The sequence below is a fragment of the Heliangelus exortis genome, chromosome 6 (genome assembly GCF_036169615.1).
Source record: "Heliangelus exortis chromosome 6, bHelExo1.hap1, whole genome shotgun sequence".
NCBI classification, from domain to species: Eukaryota; Metazoa; Chordata; class Aves; order Apodiformes; family Trochilidae; genus Heliangelus; species Heliangelus exortis.
The window spans coordinates 5511577-5532976 of NC_092427.1; the positions used below are offsets into that span (position 1 = coordinate 5511577).

A 21400-nucleotide genomic window follows, 5' to 3' on the forward strand; every position below is an offset into this window, starting at 1 on the left:
TTTGCTTTGTCACTGAAAGACTGCACAAGGATACACAGAGTGGCCATTCTTCCCTCTCCCATGTATCATGGCAGTGTGGCAGAACTAAATTGCCTCAATGCATTTCTCATGGGCAAAGAACAACCAAAGAATTAACAGTCCTGGCCAATAAATCAGCATGGCAGGTTGGATATTGTTGTAGAATGTTAGAGAGGGTTGGGGAATGTTGGAGAATATTCCTGAATGTTCTTGAAGAGATAGGGGGTGTGACCCCTTTACTGTGCCCAACCCCATGTTTGGGGGGCCAATTAGATCGGCCCATACTCCGGTGCTACCTGCACCAGGGATTTGCTGTGCTTGTTTATTGGACACTGGGTGTCCAATAAAACATTATGTTATATGGTACCAGAGGATGGTTAAGTCTATGGGTAAGTTTACATCACAGCGAATCCCTGGTGCAGGTAGCACCGGAGTATGGGCCGATCTAATTGGCCCCCCAAACATGGGGTTGGGCACAGTAAAGGGGTCACACCCCCTGTCTCTTCAAGAACATTCAGGAATATTCTCCAACATTCTCCAACCCTCTCTCACATTCTACAACAGGATACAAAGAAACCACAACTTCATGACTCCCACTATGTCTAGGACATCCTGCAAATCACTACACAACTCAGTTTTGCTTTTCTGAGCACAGGATGGCAGAGCATGGAAAAAAAAACATCTCAAACAGATGTGGCAGGCCCAGCACTGCCCATAGTTCAGGTGTGACAAGTGAGAAGGGAGCTGCCTTACCTCTGGCTTTCACAGGTTTATCTACTCCTTGCAGGGCACCAGGACTCTCATACCTCATCTGTGACTCAGCTTATGCACAAATAACCATGAGCTGATGCAGCTGGAGATCTTGGTGGTTGCTGGAGTTGTAGATCCTTTCTTCTTTTGTTCTCATGATGAAAGCAGACAGCTCCAGCAGCCTGGTTTGGCCCTCATCACCAGTACCTGATCAATAACCTGCACATCAAATGCATAAATCAGACATTCATATGCTGTATCAGGAAATTTAAGGTCAAACTGAGGGACAGGCTGTGACTATTACTAAAATATGCTAATGCTAGTTAATTACAGCATACCTCACACCATTCTTCAGGCATTAAAATTAGTACAATTTAATGAGCACTCTACTCTCTTGATAATTTCAGTGAACGATCTACTTAGCAAAAAAAGTTTAATACAGAAACTTAATTTTTTACCAGATGAAGACAAACAGGGCATTACACCAGGTGGAACAGGAGCACTCTGAACTCCCTTAGTGCATGTGATTAAACTACATTGTTGGAAAGCATAGCCTATTTTTACTTATTTGCAGTCATATTTTAGAAGTCAGATTTTAGTTTGTGCTTGACATACAAATCCTGCCCCTAATGTGTTGTGAGGAACAGTAATGAAGAAAAACTGTTGTGTAGACTGTATTCATTACACATTTCATTTTAACTAGGTCACAGTTCAAGACCTCCCAACAGGGAACTGCTACTCTTTCACTGATCCACACATTATCACATTTGATGGATGGTGAGTATTCTACTTTGAGATAATTTGGCTCAATTATTGCAGTTTTCAGTTTCTGGTTGTAGCATGCATTTGGTTTTACATTCAAATACCCAAAGAATGTTGTACTCGTTTGCTTACAGTGATTAATATAGAGCTTCAGTAAGAGACATGGTTTCCTTCCAGCTCCTTATTCTCCTTTTCCCAAAAGGACTAGAAATTGTTTAACCTTGAAGCAGCAATGGTTTTGATTCTGAATCATTTTTCACAGACAAAGGTCAGGTTCTAAAGGGGTCTTCAATCAGAACCATCCTTACTGACTTAGAGAGGGTGTGTGCACCATGAGGCACCCATCTCTGCAGCACCCATCTCTGCACAGGTGAGCCATGGCATCCCTCTGGCAACACAGCATGGCTGGACAGTGCTTTATATATTCTTTTATCTACTTCCAGAGGTGATTAACACACATCTGTGTCTCTTCATGGAGTTGACAGTCATAAACACAACCAAAAAAAACCCCATAAAGATACTGTCTCAGATAAAAACCCCATAAAGGTACTGTCTCAGATAAAAAGTCCATAAATGATAAGTAGCAAGTATCAGGGAAGAAGTGCAAAAATCAAGTACCTCCCTCTGTATTGCCCAGATGTCCTCCTATATTATGCAGCAGTGTGTTGCTTAAAGACTTACGGAGCCCAAGACTGAAAAGACTCAAAATTTAAAGAGGTACTGAACCTTTGTGTTCAACTACCTGCTCTTTACAGAACTTTTCTTCAGTTAACCACCCTAATAATTCATGAATCTCTTTGCCCCAGCTATTTAACATAACAGAAAGCTTTTATAGTTTGCATCTGGCACACTTGATCCGAAGTTGTTAATACTTTATATCACATTCCAGGTTTGTCATTCCACTGTTAACCTCCTAATGGCACAGCTAATGACTTTAGGTGCACAGCATCCACAGGGGCTCAGCAGGTGTGATGTTCTAATTTGGATTTCCTAATGTTCCAATTTCAGTCCAGCATGCTCTGGAGGTAAGATCTGAAATGACATAAAGCCTGGAGAAATCTGTTGATGAAATGTGAGTAAGAAAGATAGTGGCTCCACTGAAGGTTATACATCTGATACAAAGATTTCACCTAAACTGGGTAGTTTCAGATAGGACTCCTCTGCACATCTAGGGCTTTGCAGTTTCTCTCCTGCTTAGCTGAGCACCATTTATAATGTGGTCAGGCACCTGCTTCATGCAAGTCTGATTGATCAATATATAGCAGCTGTGGAAGAGCAACTAAAGGTACAAAGATATTCCCACATCTCATGTATCTGCAATTATTTGCAGATATAACTCTGGGATATTAAAACTACATCAGAATATATTTCAAAGCTCTCACTATATTTATTTTCTAAAATATTCCCTCCTGATTTTTGCCTGAGAATGGGCAGTGATCTGCCAGGTTGCTGGGCTTAGGTCAAATTCCTGAAAACTTCCCTTGGAATGGGGGAACGCTCTCATCCTAGTGTATTTTACATAGCTTCCATGGGGAAAAAGGTCTAAAATAAAATTATGCAATTTTATTTGAATAACAAATTTTGTGACCCTGTGATTGAGATCACAACAAAAGGTTTCTAAGCTATTCACAATTCCATTTGAGCACAGGCAGTTTGAAAAAGCTTGTCCTTCTGTGGAACCCTCCTCAGAGTCACCCAGCCTTGAAATGGAAAAATCTCAGGATTAGCTTGGCCCCTGGATAACTACACCTTTCCTCCCCCTGGATTCATTACTGCTCTGTCCAGTGTAGCTTTAAATGAGCCAAGCTGATGGGGCTTCTGCCATCTCAGTAAGCAGGTTATCTCACTAAGATATATCACTTCTTGATGTCTCACTAAGATATATCACTTCTTGATGTTCAGCCAAGTTTCTTACCCATCATTTCACAGTCCCATTACTCCTACTTATATTCTCATTTACAATTGTAAATAATTTCTCTTTCAATTACTGGAATGATTATGCCACCCTATTACACATTAGTTAAGCAACTTCTCTGTCTGCCTATCCAAAAAATGTTAACACATTAGCAAGTGGGGAATGCAACTCCTGCTTCTGTCCTGATGCAAGCTGATAACCTGAAGAAAAAGCTTGGCACAGAGATACAGATCTGAATCATTCCCCTTTGGTTGTGAAAGGTATGTGGTGGGAAATAGTTTGAAATGAAGTTTAGGTCACGTATTGTGCATAGAAGAACTACACAAAATGCTTGTGGTCTCAACACAGTACATGAGTCTCTCTCAAGAACAAAATGTGTTGGAAAGAGACTGATCTGCAGATTGTAAACAGCAAAGGAAGAGAACTGAAAATGCTGAGAGAAACTTCGACTGACCATGAAGCAATAGGCTGAGTGCAGTAGCAGCTCTTGGGCATCAGAAGCTATGTAGACTCTAAGACAGGCTCAGGGAAGAAGAGAAAGAGGAAAAATAATCAAAAATTATTCAGAGAGAACTGAAGGAAAGAAATAACAGCCTTTACCTCTCTATATAGCTACAAAGATGACAGCAAACAAAACTTTATCAACACTGCTTCTGAGGTGACCATCAGAGTACCCATCAGCCCATATCACCCAAGGAAACCTGTTTTTTCCACCACAAAGCCTGTAGGTCAGCTTAGAAGGAAACAGCAGACCCTAAGATCAAACTGCTGCAGGCAGAGGTGCTGTGGTGCCACTTCTCTTTGGCACCCTCCAACCTACTCAGGCCCTGGGGATGCTTACAGAAGGGCTGTCAAATGGGAAGCAAGGAAAAGGCTGGAGGTGGGAAACACTGCCAACAGCATTTGTGTTTTCTACACAAATGGGCACGTGGAAAAACACACTCCTGCTTTTCACAGGGTTGCTCACCCTGTTTTACTTTCCCATTAGCAACAATGGAGAGAAGGAAAAATGAACAATGGAGAAAAGCAAGGAAAGAAAAGGGAAAACAAACAATGAAGAAAAGCAGGGATGCAAGCAGCCATGCAAACAGAAATCACAACCTTTTTGATTTCTGGTATTTAAATGAAAAACAAAGCACAAAAATTGAACTTAATTTAAAAATATTGAATCTGAATTTCTCTAGCAGATTTGTTGGAAAATTGAAAAATGGCATGAAAATCAAAAGACAGGAAGATATTTCTTTTTTGGTAGTAAAATTTTCCTATTGAAATGGTTACATCCCATGTACAGGTTGCTTTGTAAGACTTCACAACAATGCTTCATTTTGTAACTTCTGTAGTGCTATTTTCAATGATTTTTTTAACTGACACTGAGCTCACATTGCATCTGAGACAGTTAACTATTCATTAGACTTATGAAATACCTGACTTCTAACGGTAACACTGCCCTTTGGTCCACCTCTTGTGAAATATATTTATGTAGAAATATTTATCTTATAATCTTTTCATTCTTTTGACCAAAGGAAATGACTGAAAATCAAAGCAGAGTGAGTCATATTTTACAGTGCAAACACAATCAATTTGTGTATATTGTAGCATAGATGTGAAATAGTGTTAATTATGCTAGCTAAAATCCAGAGAGAGCACTTCCTTTTATAGCAAATACCTTCTAAATTAAACAAATGTGAAAGCCTGGTAAAGCAAAAGTATAGTCCTCATTATAGTTATGGCACATTATAAATATAAAAGCTTTTCATGCCATAAATTCTGGTTCTTTAATATGAAGTGCTAGCTTAAAACTAAATATGCAGAAAATCCTTTTAAGGTAAGATATAAAAAGGGAAATATTTCTTGACTGGTGAACTACATATCACTCATATTATTTTACTTTTTAACTTAAAAAAAAAAAAAAAAAACCAACTTTTTTTTTTTCTTTTACATTTCTGAAACATTTATGCTAATTTGTCCATCAGTATTTTCCCAGGGAGAATGCCACCATTTCCTGCACAATAATACCTCTGCTTCCACAGCTTCACAGTTATGGTGGGTTAATGGCATCACAGTTAATGGCATTCATCATAGTAGCCCAAAACTAAATCCTGGGAATAAGCAGCCATCCCAGAAGTGCTTTTTGATGGTCTGTATAAGTTTATACATCCTCAAGCACCCAGTGACTGTTGAGCAGAACCCAACAGTTCCACCACCTGAGAACAATGCAGTGATGAGAGCTGAAACCAGAGAACACTTTCAGCATCACCCAGCACCTCTTCAGGTCACAGCTGGCACAAAATAGTTATCCCTAAGCAAGGAAAGAGGGAATCTGTAAGGACATGTCAACAAACCAAATTATTTGGTGGCAAAACTGCATGCAAAAACTTTAATTCAGTTATTACTGTGGCTTGTCCTAATAAAAAGATGAGGTGTAGCTTGGTGAATAGATTAAATAGATTATAGATTATGTTACTTAACCTAGGGCTACCAGTAGCCACTGTTTACATACATTTGCATTCCCCTCTGTCCCTCTCATTATAAACAAAGAAATTATTCCTATCACATCCAAGAGTTTGGAGCATTTCACAGTTACTGAATTAAGCACACAACACCAATCATGGCATCATGTCATGACAAGAACCTGATGAACTCCTTGAAAAACAGCCCAGACACAGGGATGAAGAGGGAGGGAACCTCTTCCCACCCAGTCCATCCCTTGCTACAAACTATTAGGGAAGCAGGATGGGGAAGTGTGCTGTTGTGGCCAATTCAGACACAGGCTATGGTGCCATGTTCACAAAGAACATGCAGAGATCCCTTATCCAAGAGTGCCAGTAACTCTACTTCATTCTTTCAGCACCACAAGTCTGCAATTGGATTTCTCAGATGCTGTCCAAACGAATCATTATCACAATTACAGTAGTATAAACATCACAAAAGTTTACCTGAATGCATTCAATTATCCATTCAAGTAATTCAAAGGCAGCTGAAAGCTTCAATTTAGACCCAATGCAGATTTGTTATGTGCTATGCAATCTGTGCCATGACTTAATTGAAGGATTCTAAGTGACTTCCAGGAGAGTTGGATTGGGTCCGCTGTCAATGCTTATTAAGCAGTAAATAGCTCCCATAACTGCAATGCTATTTACATGCATATGCTAATACAGCCTTATTTACCAGATACAGATGATTAGTCAGGGTACAGCCATACTGATGCATTTTTGTCCATCAAGCTCCCCCTGCTGAAGGTGATTCTCATAAAATATCCTGTGTCCTCTGTCTCTCCTGTGAAAATGTCCAAAAGGAGATATTACTTGATGCTAAAAAATATTCTCTGGATTTTATGTTGTCCTTAGTTCTAATCAATCTTAGCAGTAGCATGTGCACAGGGTACTTAGGATTTATGCACCTGATTGGAAAATAAGATGAGATCCAAGCATTCAAAATCTTATTCTCTGGACAACTTCACAAAGATTTTCAAGATGAAAGATAAAATCAAATATGTTCTCTAGCACAAAAAAGTAGTTGAGAGCTTAAATTCTTACAGTTTTATGAGCTACATATTTTTTCTATGGTTTTATTCTTAAGTGAAATAAAATGCAGATGTATACATACTAAAAAATTCTTGGTTCTTTAGCTGTTTGTTCCTCTGTAGAGGAAACATTAACAGACTGAAAAAATATTGATATTTGTATGACAGTGCTCAAAAATAATCCTGTTATTTCATTGAAATATTATAGACAGTCTTTTAAATCTTTTTATTGTAGAAAAGAATAATGCTTATTATAATAAATCTATATTTTAGTTTCCATTGTACTTAATTGACTAAAAACTGATTAAAAATAAATGCAGTGCCTTAAAAGGAAGTAGACTATTCCATAGTCTTTAAAAATGGCAGCTCTTGACTTGCAAGGAGAAAAGTCCAGCAGCATATATAAATCATACAGCTCCTGTTTACTTTCATACACCATATTAGAATAAAATATAGTAAGAATGAGAAGTTTATGGAGTGAAAAAGAAACAAGCAGAGGAGGATGCTCTGGCAGGTGCCTGTTATGGAAACCCAAGGGGCTGCAGATGGGAAGAGTTTTACCTGGCTGGTGCAGAGGGGAAAGACCTGCAGAGTTACTGAAGTTGTTCTGCTCGTGGCCTCACTCAGGCAGAGAAGAATCAAAGTCCCAAACTGTTCAATGCTCTGCACTGTGCTGATTGCCAGTCTACCTAGGGCAAAAGTTGTGCTTACAGGGAAGTTGTCAAGAGGGGAGAAACAACTTCATTTTAACAGGTCTTCAGTAGAATCCCTGTTTTTCACACGCAGCATTCACCTAGCTACAGTCAGTCTCACACAAGTTGGTGATTAGTCACAGCAGAGGTTATTTGAACACTGATTGTGCTTTGAAGAATACCATGCTGTAGAGCATCCAGTTAGAACCAAAACATTTTTATTAAGCCCTGGAGGCAGGGACTTCTTCCCATTTGCTTTTTATCAAATGTTTATCCATTTTATCCATGCCCGTTGCTATAGCAGCAGCTGGGAGACAGCTCCCCACTCTTCACATGAACTTTTAGGCACTTCCAGCTCCTACTTTTGCTGCTGGAGAAATGCTTCCACAAGCCTTGATTTTTCCCTCCCTCCCGGCCAGCCCTCATGCTGCTCTAATTAAGAAGCTGCTGTACAAGCACCACCAAACCCTTGTCACAGGTGGACGCTCTGGATTGCTAAATCCTCTTTTATTTGTTTGGTTGTTTTTGTTGTGGTTTCCTTTTAGGCGCTACGATAACTATAAAATTGGGACCTTCCTTTTGTGCCAGAGCCTGTCCCGGGCGTTCGAAGTGCACGTTCGGCAGTGGGACTGCAGAGGCCACCGCTCCGCCACCGCCTGCAACTGTGGGGTTGCTGCACGAGAAGGGGGTGACACCGTGGTGCTGGACACCTGCAGTGGACATTTTCAGGAGAGCAGACCCCAGCTAGTGGTCAGAAGCACAGAAGCATCACCACAGGTCAAAATCCTAAAGTCCTATGGAGGAAGAAAGATCACAGTAGGTGGCTACTCGGGCACCCTTCTTCTTGTTCTTTCAAAATGCGCGTTTAGTATTTCTGAGCTGTTAATGAGGTTGCTACAAAAAATATCTATTTAAAGATGGTGCCTGCAGCAAAATGCACCTGAAAAAATGAGATGTTGGTTAAGGTGTTAGTTTAACAAACTGTAAAAACAAACCAAATATCTCTGGAAATTCCTCAAAGACATAGCAGAATGCCAATATTGTTACCTGCTCTCTGCAGTACGGCAATCGGCTCCCGGTTTGCTCATGCTAGGCACTACCCAACTGCATCACATAAAGCAAATTTCTTTGCAGAGCTTACATATAAATATTCAAGGAAAGATCACAGGTAGCAGAATAACTTAATTTTAGAGTGGAATGGAAAGGAAGTATTAGTCAGATCCAGATAACCTCCAAAAATGGGCTGCAAATGTGCAATTTTTTAAGTATTTGCTTGAAAAAATATATGGCCATATACCTTGCTCTTATCCCCACCAATCCAGTGAAAGCTCTGGAAGAATAACAACAGGCTGCACCAGGGGCTCTGGTGAAGAGGCACAAATTACAGCCAAGGAGGTAACTCTATTCCAGAGCTGTATCATAAAGATTTATAACCAGGAAATGTTTTGGGTAAAGACGGGTCCACAACAGAGCCAGAATGATGCAGAGGGGCTAGTATTTGGCTCTCCTCATGACCTTGCTTGGAACAGATCTTGGTAAGACAGTAATTGGAAGTCTGTTAATTGCAGAAAAGAGAAAAAGCAGAAAGCAAGTTCATTTTGCAACTGAATGCAATATAATTAGTGTTTGATTACTAGAATAATCTCAGCAAGTAATCCCTATTCTCATTTACACCTCATGTAAAACTCAGTGAAACAAATTAGGACACGAATACGAATTCTGCCCTGATGGGAATGGGAACCTGTAGAATTTGGGCTGAGATGGTTCTGGACCCTCAGTCCATCCCAATTTGCTCAACAATTGCCCACTGCCTACCTCAGGCAGCATAGGAGCCAGGTCCACAGCAGCACCTATGTTGTTCAAGTCTGATGCTTTGGATGGGACTGAGCTCTCTATCTCTGAAAAGTGAGGTCTCAAAAAAGCTTCTTCAAAGCTTCGATTAGCAGCATTAGATCTGGATAGGTTTCAGAAAACCTGGGTAGTTGTTGGGTCTCCAGTGGCAGATGAGACACCTTGCCAGGGGCAGCAGGAGAACAAGGGGTTATAGCCTTCTGAATCCCCGAAATAAATCCCCACCTGGAAATAATACAGGCAGCACTGAAGACTGAAGTAGCTGATCCACTCCCAACTACAAAGATTTTACACACAGCCTTGTAGAAAATTCTCCTCCCTGTAGTAAAGCATGTAATTAGAAAGCACATGTTTGTCTGAAGGAAATCAAATGCTACCCATCACCGTGTCAGCTGCAATTCTCCTGCTCTAACTATAAACCACTAAGAAAAATATAACCTATTAGACCATTTGAGCTTTACGTTGCAGAATCTTTTTTTTTTTTTTTTTTTTTTTTGAGACATACAGCCAAGGTGGAGGAACAGCTGAGACCTTCCAACAGATTCAAAGAATTACTTCCATTATTAATCAAGGCCAATAACTTTTCTTTTTTAAAAGATGTTTTAAGTGTCCTCATAAAAACAGAGACCTTAAGTTCAAAACAATGTCCCTGCCTGTTACTGCAATCAGCAGCACTTCTGCTCAGCTGGGTGAGGAGATCTCTCACAGAGGGCTCTTCAAAAAGTATTGTCCTGCCTGAAAGGATGACTGGGAAGCTAAAGAGGGCAAGATTATTATTTATCACAGTCAAAATTAAAATCTTGGTTGCAGCACACAGATGCAAATATAAACTAGTTGCTCCTTCACATTTAGGAATAGATTTGGTGGGGGGGAACTTAAAACAAAAATCCCCACTGAGAGAAAGACAAGCAATGATCATTGTTTTACTGAATAAATTATACTTAAGAAGAGATGACTTAAAAAAAGAAAAAAAAGCAACCAGTATTTTGTAACTATTGTAATTGATGTTTCCAACTATTTAATGTACTTTTAAAAATTTACTCAAAACATTTAATTTTGGATAAGAAAAAAAATAAGAAGGTAACTTACCAGGCTAGAGTGCTTCTGTTCCTACTGCTGGCACAGATCACTTTCAAAATTTCTTTTTGCCTGGGAAAAAAAAAAAAAGCAAACAAAACCAAATTTCAGATGCTTTTTTTTTTTTTTTTCCTCTCCTCTTGGTTGGGACACCAATCTGAAAAATCCATTATATACAGTCACTTCTTTGTCTTAACTTCAAGATGATTTTTTTTTTTTTCTTCTAAAGGTCAGTGTAAGCCTACCAGAAGTTCTTTAATGAGAAAATTGCTTTATCCACTTTAAAACACAATCATTTTCTGGGTAACCCAGCCTTGGAAAATGAAACGATTTTTCAGAGAGAAGAAAGCTGCTTTTCAGACTTGGCAGTTTATCTAAACGAAATTATCTCCCAAGCAAAGACAACAGGATGGCCTTACTAGCATGGAAGTTACTTCAAAAATTAGTGGTTGATTTACCAGTGAGAAAACTTCAATGTTTGTAATTATTTAGAAGGTACTTGTGTGGTTTTAGATTTATGTAATATGAGATATGAGAACCATAGAAGCTGAAATGAAGCTAAATAATGATGAATTATTATTTATAGTGTATCTAATTGATCTCAAATTACCTTCACCATCACCAATGTCCTGCATTGATATTTTCTTTATAGAAAGGGACATCTTTTTTTTTTTTTTAATAGCATAAAAAGCTTGGTACCAGCTTGGGTTCAAGTTTTGTTTTCTGCCTCTTCAGATCCTGTTCCCATCAGGAGCATTTGTTCGAGCTGATGTGAGTGAGTGGGGAATGGGTCTGACCGTGAGGGCTCCGGGCAGTGACTTCAACAGGACCCGAGGTCTGTGTGGCCTCTTTGATGGGATTGGTGCCAACGACCTGAGCAATGTGCCTGAGGAAGACTTCATAGAGGAGTGGAGGTACAAAGCAAGAGAGGCTGCTGGGCTGGGAGATGCTCTGCAGAGCCCTTTCAAAGAGAGTTGTTAGGTTTGTTTCATTACATACTCCTCTAATCACCCAACAGATCCAGTGAGAGGAGTCCCAATAGCATCCAAACAGCACAAGGGCTTCACTTTCAGTCAGCACAATGCAGACAAGCAACTACTGAGAGAGAAGTTTTATATTCACAAGCAATGTCACATTAAGAGCTGTGTTAAGATCCTGCTCAGCTGTTAAAAAAAATGCAGTTCTCACCCACACTAGAAAATGTAGATAACTGACAACAGGGATTAATTAAAGATTTGATATTTCCCTTGTTCTTTTATTCCTGAACACTAATGACAGTGTGTGAGTATAAATTAAATGTTAAATTTTGACTAAGTGTGGTAATATGTGTACCATGCTAAAACTTAGTATCTACTCTACTAATGATGACAGTGAGCTCTAAAACCTTGCACTTCCTGAGACAGATGGTCTGGAACCAAAGTCAGGAGTCTAGAGCTCTAACAAATCCCTATCCTCATCCCTATCCCACATTTTAATTCCTGTTGCCGAACTCTAAATGTTGTTACTACGTGTTCCCAAAATCAAAGTCAGTTGTGTAGAGATTTGCTTGTGAAGTATATTTTTCAAATAAGGAAAAATAAGGCAAATCACCTGAACATACCACTTAATCTCTACATGGGAACTTAGCACAGACCTATAGGAACAATATATTTCACACCTATTGCATTTCAGAAAATGAACAAACACCTCTTCCACATTCTCATTATATTCAACAGGCCTAAATTCTGGTTTAACAGCCATTTTAACCTATCATTACAAATTCTATTACTCAAAAGTCAGCCATCTTTAACATCTTAACAACGTGAAAATCAGTCAGTTTATGTCTAGAAAGGCAAATTGGGAATTGATTTGGTGCAAGAAACAACTTCTGACTACCCAAAAAGGGATTAACAAGATTCTTAGGAGGACCTGTACACAGTCAAATCAGCACATATGATGGGGATACTCCAGGGAAGGCAGAAGCTCCTGCTGAGTGAGAAGGACACGAGGGATGATGTTTTACCTTGCAGTACTCTCAGGGATGGATTCTCAGGGACCCTTCAGAACCTGGTTAAGAACTGAGCCAAAGGAAAGGCTGTAGCCAACTCCAGAGGAGATGGGATGGGTTTCTGATCCACCCAAGAAGAAACAGCACAGTGAAAAACAAAACCTGAGGGTGATCTTTCTGCTGCTGTTCCTAATTTCATTTTAAACAACACTGAAAACACGTTAGGTTTTTCTTCAGCACCTGAAGGTAGTCTGAGTACTCACCATCTGGCAGCTAAGCTCTTTCCTTTGCTCCCCCCTCTCCCAAGCAGCTGCAGGGCTCTGAATGGCACAGATCTGTTTGTAAGAATCAGCTTTTCAGTGAAACTTTTGAAGAATAAAACAACATCAGAGCCTTCTAGACCTTAAGTAGCATCCAGACATAGCTGAATGTTAAAACATGTATTTTAAGTGGGTAAAAAATGTTTGAAACCATTTAGCAATTCTTTTGATAAATCCAGCAGTAATGCTACTAATTAATGCTATTAATTCTAATTTAATTATCTAGTTTAATAATAATTTAATAATCTATAATTTAATAATCTAATTTAATTATTCCATATTAATTGATAATCTATTCTAATTAATAATCTATTCTATGCTAAATCATTTTCTATAGTATCATCCAAGTCAGTTTGAAAAATTTGTATTTATTTCTCTTTTATTATAATGGCAGCTAAGAGGAATGACAGTCTAATCATGCTGTGCAGGGGACAGAAGGCACATCCTTGCTCTCTGGACACCCACATGCCCACGGGACAGGACAGGGTTTCCAGTGGCTCCATCCTTTCCACACCACACACCTGTGTCCTGTTGACCAGAGCTAACCAAAGCACAGTATCTGGTTTCACACAATGTGGAACAGCAAAGAAATTTATTTCAATAAAATAAAGGCAAAAGAGTTTCATTTTACTGATTTTTTTTTTTCATTTTTGTTTATGGATTGGTTGATGTGATTTTTTAAAATTATTTATTAAATATTCAATATTTACCTAAAGTTGTTAAATTACATAGGATTCCCTCAAATGAAGAGCTAGTTCTGCTGCTTTAGTTTATGTTTGCAGTTAGATCATCATCTGAGTCTGGGCAGTTTTAGATGCAGGTATCACCACCATGCAGAACTGGAGGAACCTGTGCAGGATGCCCACTCAAACCAAAGCTGTGTTGTCTGACAGAATAGAAGTTGTTTCAGTGCTCCCTCAATCAGCACAAATTAGAGTTTTATTGTCCCAGACTTCAGGAAAGCAGAGAACAGCTTGTGATTTCTGTGAACTGTCAGCTGTGAAGCTGTCCTGTCTTATACTGCATTCCAGTGTGCCTGGACACTGAGAAAAATGTTTTCATATATGTCTCCTGGTTCAGAAAGAAAAATCAGTTCACTTTGCTTTTGTCACTGTGACATTTAATAGTAGCACTGTTTTGGTGATCAAAATAACAATACCATATATGCCATTTTCAGTATAAATTGGAGAAATTGGATAGAGACAATTATGTTGCCTACACAGAATCTAGTTATCTGCCTCCAACATGTTGGCACTTGCTCTCACTTTCATCAAAACTCTAGATTCTGTCTGCAAGACAAAATTAATGCCAAAATAATAATTGAAATATTTAGTGATTGTTCAAATTTGTCTGGAACTAAACTGGTGCCAACTACAGGGACAAGCAGTGCATCTTTTTCTATGAAGTTCCAGGATTCCCCCTGTGCTGCACAAGTAAGATCAATACAAGATCTTGTGCTTTATGAAATTTCCAAAGAAACTTTAATCATGTCTGTTTATTCAAACTGAACTCTCTAGAAAGTTCATCCATCATTAAAGCTGGACTAAATTAAAAAGGGGGAAAAAATCAACTTACCTTATGTGATAGCCTAGCCCTATGACCAACAGAAAACTGCTTTGTGTCTAAAGAAAAACTCAAAGAAAGCTCCACTAGAAGACAAGACCAAAACGAAGCATGCATAAAAAAATTTAAAGAAAAAAACACCTAAAAAATACCTACTGATCCAAGTCTTAGAGGAAACACCTGGTAAAGAGAGCACAGTCAAACAGATAAAGACAATTTTTGTAATAAAGAACTTGAAAAAAATACATATTTTTTGTCATTCTCCAGGCTGTACATTAGTCACATCAGGGACAAGCCTAGGGCCTTCTTTCGTGTGCAATATGCAAAGGGTAACCTGCACCTTAGAGAAAGTTCTGCAAAGAAAAGTCAAGCATTTAGGCAACGCTCCAGCAAAGCACTTAAGCATCTGTTAGTGAAATGTCCCAATGTAGTGCTAAAAACTGAACAGGACAACTCAAGAAGGGCAATGCAGAAGTGACTAAAGAAAACAGAGATTAAACTTAAGCATTTTCTTAAGTACTTTGGTATAATGGGAATTTATCCATTCCTCAGCCTCAGAGAAAGAAAGTTTACTTGGTATAATAAATTTGTTTGTTTAAAGTTTCCTCCTTCTAATCTCTCTCTGTTTTTAAATCAGATTACCTCCAGGGAAGAGTTTATTTGACAAAACTCCAGCACCTTCTGAGAGGAAGCAAAGGAAAAATTACTGCAGCTGTCAGAAGGAAAGCAATATGTCTGTACCTGTGATGAACAAGTGGAATACCTTCCAGACTTCTTTCCCTCAGTCTCCTGGTTGCCACTATGATCACGTGGATTACACCTCTGCAATCCCATATGTAGATGTTACATCAGAGTTTGTCATTCACCCAGAGACAGATTCTGCTTCAAGAAAAGATGGGAAACTGTCAGCCAAGTCATTTTACCAGACATATCTGCCTAAATCAGTCCGCAAGCGAGGTAGCCCAGAGGACCAAATAAAACTCCTTGTGCACAATGTTTCCATGAAAACCAACAGTTCCATTAGCTCTACAAAAGCAACAGAAGACCTACAGAGGGTAAAAAGGCAGGGAGACTACTATGAGTATTCATCCTTCCACCCACAACGTGGCACAAGCCAGAGAGACTCAGAGAGCTTTGCGTATTTTTTCCCGGAGGATTACTTTGAAGGGATTAGGACAAAGCTTCCACTGTCTTGGCCTACTCCCAGTGGCCTAACCATCACCAAAGCTCAGGAAATTTGCCACCAGATTCTCACGAATTCCACCATTGGCTTAGTGTGCAAAGGTCTCCTTGGAAAAAAAATGGATGAGGCCATTGATATATGCCTTCTAGATCTGCAGCTCAAAGATGATGTAGCTTGGGTGAGGCCACTGATAGCCCTTTTGGAAAATGAATGTGAAAGAAGAGTGCTAGGGAAGAGACATGGAATGTTTCATGGAAATCAGCCATCTGCTACCCAGGAGAAAATCCTCAGGGCTCTCCAGTGTCCTGATTTCTGCAACAGCAATGGACAATGTTCTGAACTGGGCTGCCAGTGCTTTGAAGACCACAGCTCCTATGATTGTAGCATTGCCAAAAGTAAGTCTAAAATTCTGTTTGTTCTTCCTCTACCTATCTTTTCCTGGTATTAGAGTTATTAGTTAGAACATCTGCACAGAGTTGTTTGCTCTTCAGACAGTGCTACCAGTAAGATATTTGATGAATTAGTAATCAGTTTTTGACCTTGAAGAGCCGATCAAAATATCCGGTTGGCTGGTCCTTCACTTTTTCACCTCAGTAACTTTTTAAAAATGGATTTTACAAGCCCCTTAGCAAATTGGTTTTGCAGAAGTGATTTTCTTTACATCTGATCTATCACTGGCATGCTGACAAGCAAGCTTCTGACAAAAAAAAGAGGGTCCTGTTCACCTTGTGGTCAATATTCATGTTAACACTGTATAGATAATTCTTTTTTTCCTGATCGACAGGGAATAAGATTTGAAAATTAATTTCAAACACTGTACAAGTAACAACAACAAAAAATTAAAAGTGACAGAAGGAACAGGTAACATTGTCAAAGCCATGAATTAGATAGAGGACATATTCAAGCCTGCAGACCTGATTCTGCAAAGAATTGTGAATTACATCTCCAGAGGAAACTATTGCATTAGGTCTGTTCCTTCTTCTCAGTTCAGCCCTCAATGGATAAATCCAAAGCCAATATGAGTGCTGACAGTGTCTGAAACTAAAAGTAAGCCCTGCCTCAGCAAACCTCATCACTGAAGTTACAAAAAGGTACTCAGGGCTCAGTCATACAGTTGAGTTCCTGCAGTTTAAGAAGGAACAGTTTTTCAGCTAAACTGAAGTTATAAATTATAATCTATCAACCCATCCCAGATGTGGATCCTGGTCTTTATCTACAGCTTTTTTTGGCTAATGGACGTTATACTCTCTTTAGGGCAGGTAAAGCCCACATCTAGAATTAATTGCTATGGCTTGGATGAGACATCTGAATCAGTGGCACATCTGATACTCCAACACATTACTAGCCAGGAGGGGATAACCCATGTGCTACACAAATATGTTTTCAGTGCACTGATTTAAAGGGGTTAAAAGATATCCTGAGATTTGTAGATTTTTGTTATTGTTGTTGATGGCAGGCTAAATTTGCAGTATTGCTTCCTATATTTAGAGGAATTAATTCTTACTGACACTGAGAACTGACACCAGTAACTGAAATGCAAGTTGAGAAATCTGCAGTAATTGTCCAATAAACAATTTCATGTTTAACTTCATTTGGCTATGATGTGATCAGGTTAGGGGGAGTTGCTTAGGCCAGTTTTAAATTTTTATTTTACCTTCAACTATAGTTGAAATCCCTCAGATTAGAAGGAAATAACTTCAATATGACCTTTCAATTAAAAGTTAGTGACACCTTGTCTTCTTACTGAGACATCAAACATAAACAAGGACAGAATATGGAGCATGGCCTAAGGCTGCACAGGGAGGTGTGAAGTGGCAAATATGCACACATAAGCTGTGGCAAACACACTGTTAACCATCACTGCTCCCCTGTCTGACTGCTTTGTCTGTCCCCCCTTGCCTTTGCCTCCAATCATTTCTTTTTTGGGAGTCTGATTGATGAGAGTTCACAGAATATCAAATTTTCCCCTCTAGTTTTCCAAAGAGTCACCAGTATCCCTACTCACCACAACAGACCCCCACTCCCTCCACTGCCCCTGGAATCTTGCTCCAGTGTCCCAGGGTTCCCACTCACTCTGCAAGCCAAAGCTGCCTCTTGGAGGTTGAATTTTTATCATGAGCACCTTTGTTGTTAGTCATCTCCAGGGGGGAGTGAGCTTAGTGCTGTTCCTGCAGGAGAACCACACACATGGAAACAGGAAAGTAGAAGTTTCCCTTAATATTTATCCTGCTCCATTGGCAGGGGGTGGTTTTGATAGCATTGTGACCAAATTAGCATTGACAGCTTCAGAAGTTTTGCTAACACAAGGCAGAAGGCTCGTTTCCAAAATTCCCATGTAGTTTTCCCAACATTTCAAGGGCAATATTTGATTTAAATAGCGAATGATCCCTCTGTCACACTGTATACAACCAACACTCCTTAGCTGTAGCTGAGGACTTGTATTTTTTCTTAACTAATACCTGTAAAATATTTTTTGTGAGTGTAAACTTTAAGCACAAATATTATTTTCCATTAAGAAATCCTAATGAACACATTAATAACTACTACTTGAGAAATATGCTTTCTAGCAAGCTCAGAAGAGAAAACATTAAATAAAAATGTAGTAGAAATTGCCGTTTTGAGCCACCAGTATCTATTTTTCTCTTGAGAAAAAAGGCAATGGCATAACTCTGATGTGCAGGGCATGCCTTCCCAAGGGTGCACCTGACCTGGGGAACATTTACCATTCATTTTTCTTTTTTGCACCATACTCATGAGATTATAGATGCCCTCTCATCAGCATCTGTCCACCTGCAGAGGTGTAAAACAACGCTCATTCATGGCACATTCCACACCATGAACATACACTGGGAACTTACAGTTTTGTACAGAAGGAAAAAAAAACCAAAAAATGTCACAACAGACTGTTATCAAGGCTAGTGGAATTAACTGTAATCACTAAAATCTTCTCTGCAAAATATAGATTCATTTTTTTCTTTTTGTAAAACCCTGAGCATACAGCATGGTTCACAGGGATAGAACCCTCAGCCCATGGAAACGTCTGAGCTATTTTAATGCATGACAGTTACAATTTTAAAGAGGAATTGCTGTTTCCCAAACATCTGAGTAGACAATAAAACTACTAAACAATTCATTGTATGTCCCAAATCCTAAAGAAAATATTTAAAATATTTTACAATTTTTCTTAAAAATGGAAAAGCAGATGATTAAGCAAATCTGACTTTAAAAATTGCCCACAGACTAATGAAGAAAAATAAAATCCATCAACATTTTTGAGAGTTTTTTAAGGAAAGGGGCCTCTCTAACATATAAACCTGGGGTTTCTTTGATTGGATGTGGTTTGGTTTGTCGTTTTATTCCCCAAAATGAAGACACTGAAAATAAAAGGGATCCATTTCCTGACCAAATTTACCTAAGACATCCCAGTATTTACAACTAGGAACAACAGTGATCAGTAGAGTTGCAAATACATTCTATACCGTGGGCTCCAGGAATGCCAAACACTTCATAAAATATACCTTTAATCTGTGAATTGCCATGGCTTGACTCTTCCCAAAGCATGTCACCAAAACAGTCCTCAGCTTCTGCATGTGACAGGTGACTGAGAAGCAGTAGGAACTTCCACCAGTGTCAGCAGTAATGGCTTGAAGGTTGTCATCAGCCCTTTTAAAGAGAAGGACTCCATTCATTACAGAATATTTATTAGTTAGAGGACTCTAGAAACTGTGTATCTATAAAAGCACCTGGTTTTGTAAATGCAAATTATAGCAGATCAATATATCCAGCCAGAGGTCAGATCCCCTACAAGGAGATAAAATCTGAGGTCTGGGATGCTGATCACACTGACATTATAATACTTGGAAAAGGTCAACTAGTTAATTTGGTACAGACAAGCAAGATAAGTATTACCCTGAGCTTCACCTTTAGCTGTTCTTGATTTCTGAGTTTTATTCACAACATTTTAAAAAGTTATTTGCTTGTTTTAACATTCCATGGGCAGAAATGTTCTGTGCAGACAGCATGTGATGTAACACCTGTGTGCAGGGAAAAGCACTGAAGCAGCACACAACAGTGATGTGCTGCTGAAATGGCAGCTCCAAAGACTGGGAGTCCTCAGAACTGAAGTCCTCTTTTCATCACTAAACCCAGGATTTCACACCAGAAAAGGCTATTAGAGATGAAGAACTAAGATCAATCTTAGAAATAAATCCAACAGGAACATCCTGAGCCTCTAACTTGCAGCTCAGGTGTCCTGATCTGGCTGGCAGTGACAGACCACCAGCACCAGGCAAGGGCAGGCAGGATAAGCCTTTGGTATTAATTAGCAGAGATTCTGCAGGAACAGAACAAAAGGAGGAGAAATTAAGAATGCAGTTAGATTTCTGCAGGACATATAATACTGCTCCCCCTCTTTATTTTGAGCTTTGTTGTTTGGGTTTTTTTGTTTGATTGTGGGTTATTTTGGGGGAGTGTTTGGTTTTGGGTTTTTTTGTTTGATTTGGGTTGAGTTTTTGTTTGATTTGGTTTTGTTTTGTTGTTTGTTTTTAAAGACAGGACCAGAGATGCAGGAGAATGTCTATTTTGAAATACTAACGTTCCATTAATAGGAAAAAATTATCCTCCAAGAGGAGCTGCACAAGTAATGAAGGAGAAGGCAACTCCTTTTCCTGGTCATATATTTTCCCATTAGGCCCAAAACAAATCTCCATCTAATTTTCTCAGGCTGGAATTACAGATGTGAATTAAAACTCCCCCAGGACCAAGGAGGACATCAACATAGCTCAAATATCTCTTCCAAGGTCACCCAATCTCAGCCACACTGCAGATAGATATGAATGTGTTCTGCCACTGGTTTTGACCAGCACACACCCCCAAAGATGGCTGTGCAGCACTTTAAGGGATTGGCATACAATCCATAATGTATTTGGAATAATTAAAAATGAAAATATGTTGAAAGAAGATGCAAAGTGTGGCTTGCAGACAGGCTGCCTCCTCTGCTCTGCCCAACCCCAACAGGAGCAGTCCAGGTGGCCAGGGCTCTAATTATCCTCATGAAAACTGCAATTTGGAGTTGAAAGGCACCTCTGAAATCTGGCAATGCTCCAGAAGCTTAGACTTTCTTAATGTTGCTTAATGTTTCACAAAACCCCCCAACACCTGCATAAGGTGCTTAAAATGTCATTACTAGCTGTAATTAAATGCAGAATCCAATTACTGCAGATAGCAAATCAGACTGGTGCTTACCATTTGTATATATTGACCATGTTGTTTATAAAAAAAAAAAAATCAGGACTAGTAAAGCACACATAGAGTGATGTAATATGCAGATTGTATGAAGCTCTAAAGAGCAATTACAAGATAAAAGGTAATGAGGAATAATAAGGACAAATTAGCTTCAGTGAAGTAATGACACGAAGTTTAAATTTCTATGCAGAAACTTCTGGGGAAAAAAAAAAGGCCAACAGAGAAATCAGAGAGGAAAAATGATGGTGAGAAGGTGAGAAGTTAACACTTACCTAACACACTTACACATGTCCCATTTCCATGTTAATCAATTCCAGCAGCATTAATAAGGAGTTATGTGAACCCAGCTGCATTTTCAGAGCTGTGAGCCACAGCCACACAGGTCTCAGATCCATCTGCAACAGCAGTAACGCAAATGACACCCTTATTTTTGGACTGGTTATATAGACCTTTCAGAATTTACCACACTGCTTTGGGCTGGGGCTTGTGCTCTGATTAAATATTAAAGCGCCAAC

The 21400-nt window shown here is 39.2% G+C and overlaps 1 protein-coding gene and 2 long non-coding RNA genes across 3 annotated transcripts in view; 1 reads left to right on the top strand and 2 right to left on the bottom strand.

The window, feature by feature from the left end:
* Positions 1 to 21400, top strand: part of LOC139797375 (von Willebrand factor D and EGF domain-containing protein-like) — a 182774-nt gene that overhangs the window by 67891 nt on the left and 93483 nt on the right. The window contains exons 8-11 of the mRNA XM_071746450.1: positions 1472 to 1545; positions 8206 to 8476; positions 11324 to 11502; positions 15096 to 16036. Coding sequence (XP_071602551.1) covers positions 1472 to 1545; positions 8206 to 8476; positions 11324 to 11502; positions 15096 to 16036 — 1465 coding nt within the window. The remainder of the gene's footprint in view (positions 1 to 1471; positions 1546 to 8205; positions 8477 to 11323; positions 11503 to 15095; positions 16037 to 21400) is intronic.
* LOC139797378 (uncharacterized) lies at positions 777 to 6706 on the bottom strand. Its single transcript, XR_011726448.1, has 3 exons — positions 6614 to 6706; positions 2661 to 2795; positions 777 to 987 (listed from the first exon to the last, which is right to left on the bottom strand). It is a non-coding gene; the product is annotated as an uncharacterized lncRNA (long non-coding RNA).
* LOC139797377 (uncharacterized) lies at positions 10117 to 15289 on the bottom strand. Its single transcript, XR_011726447.1, has 4 exons — positions 15200 to 15289; positions 12835 to 12910; positions 10601 to 10660; positions 10117 to 10266 (listed from the first exon to the last, which is right to left on the bottom strand). It is a non-coding gene; the product is annotated as an uncharacterized lncRNA (long non-coding RNA).